Source organism: Berghia stephanieae, chromosome 3 (genome assembly GCF_034508935.2).
Source record: "Berghia stephanieae isolate SIO BIC M18660-M18661 chromosome 3, UCSD_Bste_1.3, whole genome shotgun sequence".
Classification (NCBI taxonomy): Eukaryota; Metazoa; Mollusca; class Gastropoda; order Nudibranchia; family Aeolidiidae; genus Berghia; species Berghia stephanieae.
This window is the reverse complement of record NC_088362.1, coordinates 101,096,972-101,106,971: the sequence shown is the minus strand read 5'-3', so window position 1 is coordinate 101,106,971 and position 10,000 is coordinate 101,096,972. Positions and strand designations below refer to the sequence as shown.

Genomic DNA, 10,000 nt, shown 5'->3' with positions numbered 1-10,000 from the left:
CCCTACCCCCTTTCAAATTTCTTTTCACGCCGCCACTCCCTTTCCCTTCTTAATGTACCGAATAAAATCATTCTCATTGTTGACTCTATGAGGCAATAATTACATTACATACAAAGGGCTTTCTCTGTTAGAATTAGCGCCGCCTTTTCGCCACCGCTTAAAATTCCTTATTTCTCGAGTTACATTTTGGATCGTTGTCGGTAACAGGCTTTCTTATTATCTAAGAAAAATTGACTAAAGATAAACATAAAAATAATTTTTAACGCTACGCATTCAAACAAAAGATGAAACAAAACAAATATATCTACTTTGCTAATTCTAATATCAGATGACATGCATAAGCAACTACTTGTTTACAAAGAAAAAAATAATCCAGCTATATCCTTCGTGGATACGCTAAGATTGCTTTGCAATTCCTATAAGAATATATATTAAAATGAATTTAGTCGCACATGATATTGTGATCTATACTCGTCTCACATTTTATTGATCTAAGTCCCATAGGGATTAGGTCATTTAAAAACTTTGGACTATTAATGGAAAAAGATGCTTAATATTTTAAGGATTTGTTTTTCTAATTAAAACTTTCTTTATTACCAATGGTAATTTAAACAATTATGATAAGTTGGTGGCAAAAAAATACATCCTTTACTTATATGCTTAGCTGTTTGAAAAAAATGAAAAAAACCTTTCATCTAACTACTAATGACAGTGAGTTATTGCAATATGGAAACACCCTTTAGTTGAAACAGGTTCTACCGTGATCAAACGCATTTATGCGGTCTCATCCCTAAACCACGATAGACATAAATTGCGACTTAAAGATAATAAGAATAACTAACTCTATAATCTATCAGTTACAGTGAAAACATTATATATCTTGGTATCAAAGATGGTTCTACATTTGACAATCACATTATAAGTCAGCGTTCTAATTTAACTAAATGATTTAATTAGCCATTCCATGCAGAGAGCCACATAGAGACTACGATAGGTCGTAGGCTAGAGCAGTGTCATTAAAAGGACAGGAGAACAAAAAGATGGAGTAGGTAGTAGCAAGGTCATGACTCCGTAGAGCGCAACATAATCCAAAACCTGTAAGCAAATGAAGATAAGTGTTACGGGACTTACAACTTATTGAATGTAATTATATTTGGTGCCACACACACACACACATGAAAAAACATAATATTGATTCCCCTTACCAAAAAAACCCTCCAAAAAAACAAAACAAAAAATAATTTTAACCCGTATTCAACAAAAATAACCAAAAGCTACAAGACAACAACAATGACAACAAAAAGAAATGAATGAAAAAATAAAAACAGAATTATTGAAAGAAGAAAAATCTTCCAAGATAACAAAACCAAAACAAACAGGCTACGCCAATCCAAAGAATATATTATAATCTGTTTTTAACAAATGATTGTTTAAGGCACATAGTTTTACTTTTAAAATTCTTCACTTGAAAAAAAAATATCGAGGAACAAAACAAAGTAAAAAAAAAACACAACCACTGCTGTGTACCAAATAAAGAAACAACTAAATAATGGAATACGTTGTAAAGAGTAAGATTGACAAGAAGATGAAAATGATCATCAAATAAACAGATATTCTACATCTTTAAACGTTCCGTAGTGAGTGTTTTGGCAGTCAAAAAGCAACACTGAAAAGATGAAAGATTAATGGTAAAATGTACTCAAATATTGTAAACAGGCTAGAACTGAGCAATCGATACGTGACCAAACAGACAAATAGTGCAAATAAGAATTAAATTGTAAGCAGACAATACTACAAGATGTTATTCATCTCACAACGAAAGCATCGATTTGACTAAGAAATGGAAACGTGCAATATTGTATATTCTAAATTCATCCTAAATCATCCAAAACATGTTATATTTATGAATTTGTATATCATATCATTTTTATATTACACATTTATATTACAACACTGCCATATAAACGACTAAAGGTATAAGGATGTTAACTGATAGAAATAGTTTTATTTAAGAAAACAGTATAATTTTTACACCACAAACCAAAATTATAATCAAAGATAAATGTTCAAAATAAATGTTGTCCGCTGTTATAAATCTGAAATAAATAATTTAAAAACTTCAAGAAATTTGAAATCTTTAAAAACTGAGGTTAATTTGGTTTTATTTTTTTAGGCTAACAACATCTAACACTGCAGTGCTCCAAATTAAACATAATCCCTGTACATATGTCATAATGGTCTCCTTAATGTGGCAAAGACAAATTCAAACCGATATTAATCATGCACGAAATACAAACAAACAAAGAAACAATCAAATAAACAAAGAAAGAAAAAAAAAACAAAAAACAAAAAGACAAGAACATCAACATCAACGCCCCCCTCCCTTCCTTCAACCCTTGTCTGTTTTTAACAAGTTATGAGATTGAAAGACAGAACGATACAAATACAGAATGACAGAAATATAAATATGAACTACATTTATGAACACAAACTGTCCAAAGACCCTTTTCCCATAGAGCTAGAAATGTATCTTTTATACTTATCAATGGTTCAGGTCAACCGAATGAAGTACACGTTAAAGAGACCATTATTCCAGTTTCAAGCAACAACTTCTAAATTAAGCTACCTGGGATTAATGGAAATTGATATCGTATCAAATATATAAATTTAACAAGAAATCTGTTTTATCACAGGGGAAATAATATCTTTATTATAATATGTTGTCTCATTCAAAATAAAAAATGTCGGATGATCATTCAAAGTACAAACAATAAAATAGAAATCAATTCATTTAATCACATTCTTTCCTCGTCGCCGTTTCTTGCAGAAATAGTAGTAGACTATGTCGAAATTAACAGCAGTCCATTGTTTATTTGTGTTAACAATGTCGTGTCTACTTCCCTTTCCATAAGCAGGTGTTTTGTATTTAACATTCTCTCAAAGAAAATGTCTTTAATAATAATGTTACCCGCCAACCTACCCATTATTGTCTAGTGCTTTGGAATTTTGCACACATGCTATTGTAGCTTGTAAAATAGTTCTCATTAATCATAATTTATTAGTCCAAAGTCTTCAAAACACTACGGTTCTTGATTGAATAGAACTAGGTAATAGTTCTCGCATTGAATCTTTCACTGACTCAAAGATCTTCATCTTTATTATCCTATTGATTACAAGTCAAAACCATCCAGAGGTTGTCCACTACATTTCTATTCGCAATTTGTGTGCCTTGTTCGATAGATTTTTCTTATGACGAATGGGAAAAACATATCATTTAAGACCTTTCATAATAGCATAAAAATGTATTTAGCGATATAATAGCGAGTTGTTTACAAAAATGACAGTTGTGATGTTTTGATAAGGTAACAAAAAAAGCATCATTCTTTATTACCAATGATAGCACGAATTTATTTATAAAGTCAATTATTCAAAAAGTTATTTTCATTTAATTTGGTTTAATAATCTTAATTTGCTAAAACTGCATTACATGAAAAGGTTTAGTAGCTGTTAATATGACGATATGATGTCACTATTTGATTATTAATTTTTTGGAATCTTTATACACAACTATAATGCCTTGTCATATAAAAAGTATTATCTGGATAACTTTGGGATTGTAGTTTGCTGAAGTAAAAGTATATTATGCGAGGAAACATGACGAATAATGATAGGAGATAATAATATTGTAAATAAAAATGTTTATAAATATTCAAGAGCAAGTTACATTGTCAAAAGTGTAAAATTAATGCTTGATGACAATTCATATGGAAACAGGCTGAAACATAAAATTATTGCACATGTTGATAATATCAGATATGATTATGCCGAATACTGATAAAACAACGTTTTCATTTTGGCCGGGGTGGTTTTTACTTCTAGAATTGATGAATTAAAAGGCCTTTCTTAAAAAGCTGAAACTCCTTTGGCAGACAATATCCATCTTTCCAAAGCCTCCGGCTTAAGAAATTTTGGACAGGTCACGGAATTCCTTGATGTTTGAAGTACATATATCTACAATATCTAGGCCAAAATAAAAAAAGAAGTTTTTTCTGTATATATCAGTATTATGACATGAGGAGAACAATTAGAATTTAATTGGGATTGGTCAAAGAATGACTTATCTCTGTTTATTTTGAAATGCAAATTCATCTCTCTCTCTCTCTCTCTCTCTCTCTCTCTCTCTCTCTCTCTCTCTCTCTACCTCCCATTCTCTTCCTCTGTCTTTCTATCTCAAGTCTCATTTCGTCTTTGTTATCTATATAAATGTCATGCTCAATGCTCCTTTCCCAACCCTTTGCCCCTCATTCAATATCATTTTGCCCCAAATGTTTACATTATCCTACATTTCTCAAAGGCCCTCTTTTTGACATGAAAACAGAAGCTTTTACTGTTTGATTACCAATATACTAGTTTTTTAGACCTTCATTCATTTGCATGAGAGCAAATAAGACAACTGCATAGTTTGCTGTCTAAAAAATGTACAGATAACATTGATATTTTGCAAATTACATTCTAAGCCCCGAATGTCGTCTTCTTATTAAAGTAATGTATCGGCTGAGTTATTAAAAGGTGTAATGGCGTACGATTTCATTTATAATAGAATCATGATACGTTATGATATGATTAAAAACACAATGCAGAAATAGATCTTTGTCACAAAATTCATTGTCAAAGCCTGCCCCGAGATCCACTTCGGTCTTTTGAACAAAATAGAAGTACAGTAGTACACACTACGTCGACAAATCAAGAAAAAAATGAGATTGAGTCACAAATTACAATGTCTAAAATCATCGTTCGATTGTAAAGTAAAACTCGGTGGGGTTTTTTTGGCCTTTAAATCCAAACAATGATTGAGATATTATCCTAAGTAAAGAAATGGCAGATGAGAAATAGAGAAAATACGGGAAACGACCCCTTAAACAGTCAGTTTGTAAACACACAAATGTCCATATCCTAAAAAAAACATACAGAATGTTTTGTGATCTTTTTATATTTCCACAATTTATTTTTATTGTTTAAGATAAAAATATTTTCTGGATAGTGAGAACTAGAAAGTTTGAAATTAAAAAAAAACAGGGACTTTATTTTCAAAATCACGTAACTATGTGGAATGTTCTCGTTTCATTGACCGACCAAAAACAAATACAGCTCTTACCCTCCTACTGCACATTCAATTTAAAGAATGTAAAGAAAATAACTAACCAGCTTTATATGACATAAAGCTATTGTGGAAGTCGTATCCCCTATATATGAGTATAAAGATTTATTTATCAATGTGTACCAAATATCCTTTTACTCAATTCGTATGTTACAAATAATTCTTAATAACATCTTTTAAAGAAAAGACAAGTGTAAAATTCGTAAAATATTGTCACATAAAGTTGTTATGATTTGCAAAGAATTAATAATCAAGAATACATGTAAATATTTAAAATATAATATTTAAAACTTCTTAAAAGAAGACAAATATCACAGGGATAAAAAACAAAACAAAGTAAATTGAGTAAAGAAAATGACTAAACAATTATAAAATTTTATATAAATGCATTGACCAGAATTGGCAAACAATGAAGTTTTTGAGACCTATACCATTTCAGACCTTTTTCGCAAATACTTTGTGAAATTATTGTTGCGCATTTAATCTACAAGGGCAGCAGTCTTTTGTTTACAAGGAAAAGGGCAAAACCAACAAGCTGCAAGAGTGGCGATATGAAACGATTGAAGGTAAAAAGCCTCCTATTTTGTTATCTTTCTGTCACTACTTTCACGACTCTTTACTTCAGGCAGCAAGTTATGATTTTTATAAGTCTTATTTGTACAATTCGAATGTCTGATGATCACAAGATAATCAAAATAATATAGCAAAAGATGTGAATAAAATGTTTTTTGTGTATAACATTTGAACGTTCTAAACACAGCTCAAAGTTTCAATGTGGTTTAAATTTTCAGTCGATTCGAGAAATTGATTCTCTTCTTATAATAAAAAGCGCAATTAGGCTATATATTAAATTTAGGATCGCAATGTTGATTTTACACAATGTTTAAAACTGGAAGGGAAAATCTTGAAATCCTTAATTTTTAATGACATCATATTATGTTCTTTGTAAAAGGTCCTTATACTACCTTCAACTTATCTAGGAAACTGTTTTTTTATACAAAACACTCTACTCTTCCACTCACTATAAACAAAGAGCTCAAATTGATATATCTATTGCCCCAAGCTACAACAGGTATATAAAGGGAGAAAAATTTTAAGCTTTAAGAGCAATGCAATCTAAAAGCTAAACGCAGTTTGCAAATTTGCATAAGCCATAAAATAACAAACCGGGGTGAACTAATTATACCATGAGGATATTTTCATGAAAATATGTAAACAATTGTTTCCTTGAATTTCGGCATACATAGTAATGGAGAGACAAACCACTAAATTTTATATAAGATAAGATATAGCCGGGTTTATAGATGAAAACAACATTACGATACTGCTTATAGAGTTAACCATACGATGACGCCAAAACAAAAAAGACTTTCAGCACGTGGTAAAACACGTGCTCGTACCTTTGACCGCTAACTATCACAAGTTATAGAACAAAAAAAACCCCATAAATAATGGTTGTAAGGTGGCAAAAGAAGCATATATAAATACTCGATCACGCATCAAACAAATACTGTCTAGATATTGATATTTTATGAAACAAATGGCAACGTTTATCCAAAATTAACATCTATTTTTAGACCACGTTAAAGTCAATTATTCAAATTAATGAGCTTGTCTGAAAAAAACGAACTATTTGGACCCTGGCTTTCAGAATGATGAATTTAACTAGTATACAATTATATTTTTGCTTGTTTGTTTTTACTAAAAGTGAATTATCTACAACGTAACAGCAATAAATGGGAGACCTATTTTGTGCGAACGCGTTCCTTTTCCAAAAGTTCCTAATCACCAGCCTCGAACGCGAGATCAAACGATGAAAACGGTTTCAATTTCAGTGTTTGGGCTCGATGATTGTAAAGCTTTAGTTCAAAGCTAACCCATAATAACTTTCTCGTCTTTAACTTTGAATATCTCATTGTACAATTTTAGAATGCTTTGTAGATTTGGTTTCATCTTTACGATTCACTACGTAATTTGACTGACAGTCACTAGGTTCACTCATCGATTCTCACTTACAGAGTTGAAGTTTTCTTCACTCAAGTCTGCTTCATGCTCATGCAGTGAGAGAACACACTTTTCATGACAATAGATTTAGATGGATAATGGTTTTATTGGTAACAGTTACAATCCAGAACGTGTCTCAATCATCAAACAAACACAGACCCCCCCCCCCCTCCAGTAGTTGGAATGTCAACAAAAATTTAAAATTAAAAAAAAAATACCCATCCCTTGTAGTGCGGAGCACCCAAAAATTTTAACCGGCAAAAGTCTAGCTAATCATAGTATTATTGACTCTCGTCCTTTTCTGATAAACGTATATTCCGTGTTCGAAACAAATTTAGGCCTCTAGATACCTGCTCAAGACTGAAAAAGGAACAAGACAAGAGACCCCGCCACCGTGCGTTGTATGTGGGAGTCAAGGTGGCCGCCTCTATCCCCATATAAGACGTTTTGATTGTTGTTTTTGTTAAGGGTAGTGGCGGTAGGGAGCTTTTTCTTTTAAAAGTGAAAATGTTGACAGTCTGCTGCTAGGCAATGTGTAAACAAAAGTTTGATTGGATCCGTATGACATGCAGCATGGAATCTAAGTATCTGGGTCATGTTTTGACGGCGTCATCGTATGGTTAGCTCTATATGAAATAAATGCTTTTAATACATTTGTAAGCTTTGGATTTGATGTAGCACGAATTACAAAAAAAATTCAAAATGTCATTAAACAATGTTTATCTTTGAAGAGCTCTTCCGCCATATTTGTTAGAGTTGAAATGGGAAGTCATATCCAGTTCCGGTTGGTGCTGTCTCCTTGGTGACGCTCTGTAATGGGCATGCGCGGCAGAAGCCGCGGCTGCGGCTACCCATGGCAAAACATAGGGAGAGAATCCTGCTGAGAGAATGCGTTAAATACGGAAGGTCCGCCATGTTGGTGGTGGGGGATGAAATCTCTACGAACTAGGAATCGCTGTCAAACATGCACGATGAAAAGTTTCTGGAGACCATATGTGACAGTGTGGCCGTTATTTTGGTTTTGATATCAAATATGATGTTAAAATACAGAATGCCAAGCTGTTGGAAGTTGTCCGCCATAACACAGGAGCTTAACAGTAGTATTCTAAAGGAATACTCTTTTGATAAATTGTCTGTTTTCAATATAATTTTTCGATTTGTTGATCAACAAGAAGGAGATTGGATCTCCCTATGCCACAAATGAGCGCCTTCACATTTGGCCTCCCCGATGAGTCTACAGTTTCATTAAAACAATATAATAATGTTGAACAGTTGAAAACGTTTTTATATAAAAATTTACTAGAAAATTTCGATAAAAATAAAATATGATTTGACAATTCCCATATAGAGTTCATTCAATTTGTAGTGGTTGAATGCTGTTAGATATTTTAACTTGCTATGAATGCTTTATATCGTACGTTTTCAACTGTAAATGTAGCATTTATAGAGCAGAATCATGACATTTCAGTATATATATATATATATATATATATATATATATATATATATATATATATATAATATATATATATATCGAAAGGATTTCGATAAATATTCAAAAGTTTGCTTCAAGAATTTCATTTCTGGGTACCCTATATCCTTTTCTTACCTGTGGGGTACGTGATGTATCCGGGAGCTGCTAGATGAGGGAACCCTGCTCGTCCATAGGCGGTGGTGGTCGCAAATCCAGGGAATCCTGGATGCATGTAACCTACGTTGATGGATTTAGATGGACATATTGTTAGTCTAACATATAATGTGAAAGAAGTCTCAGGTTTGAGACATATTGACATGTCGGAGATCCACTTATTTTATCCAAAATGAAAAAGCCAATTTGATATGCGTACTGGGTGTGAGAGATTGGATGGGTAGGAACAAGCTAAGGTTGAATGACAACAAAACGGAGATAATTTATGATTTGTGATGATTTGTTTGATTGAATATGACCCTTACAATACAATATGATTCTAGTTATAAACCTGGGCGTGTTCTCATATAATTATTATCTTATCATCCGCGACTTGAATATAACTTTAAGCATTTTGGGTTATCAGATTTTTATCATTGTTAGTTGGCAATGACGTCACTTTGGAAGATGACAACTATTTTACAATAATATCTTTACCTGGGACCCACAACAACTTACATATTTCAGGAATCAAAGCCTCGTCACCTACTAATGCGTCTGTGTAGTATATGGTACCATCCTCAGTCACTAGATGGAGAAGGAAGATAAAATGTAGTGACGAATAAGGCAAGTTAAAATTCGCAACATTATTGAATTTTTTTTAAAAACCATCCACCCTCCCCTCAAACCCCCCCCCCCCCCCACAACCCCCCCCCCCCCCCACAAAACACCACCCCAAAAAAAAAAAAAAAACCAAAACAAAAACAACCCCCCCCCCCACAAAAAAAAAACAAACAAAAAACCCCCCAAAAAACAAAACAAAAACCCAACAAACAAAAACAACACAAAGCAAACAAACAACAACCCCATGTTTTATTTATCGCTAACTAAAAAGGAGAGTATGAAACAATGCCAGGCAGACCATCATACTAGCTACCATTACACTTCAGAGGTTCAGATGTTTATCTTGCACCAGTTCACTGTCCACTGATTTATTGTCACTTTTATTTGAGGTTACATAAATAAACTCACTCTCATCAATAAATGCATTATTTCAATTCAAACTTTTACAATTTAAAAAATTATATTAAGCATTGGGTTCTTCCCGACATTATGCCGTTTTGAGAAGATAGATCACATTATATAGATAGTATGCGCTAGGCCAAGAAGCTCACAACATTGCTATCCGGAAGTATAAAGGACCAACACAC

General features: G+C 32.6%; 1 protein-coding gene across 13 annotated transcripts in view; it reads right to left on the bottom strand.

Moving 5' to 3' along the window:
* Window positions 1–10,000, bottom strand: part of LOC144968984 (RNA-binding protein Musashi homolog 2-like) — a 361,376-nt gene that overhangs the window by 10,373 nt on the left and 341,003 nt on the right. For all 13 annotated transcript variants that reach the window (XM_078907898.1, XM_078907899.1, XM_078907896.1 and 10 more), the window contains 2 exons: window positions 9,309–9,377; window positions 8,772–8,873 (listed from right to left, as the gene is read on the bottom strand). In XM_078907898.1, the coding sequence (XP_078764024.1) occupies window positions 8,772–8,873; window positions 9,309–9,377 (171 nt within the window). The remainder of the gene's footprint in view (window positions 1–8,771; window positions 8,874–9,308; window positions 9,378–10,000) is intronic.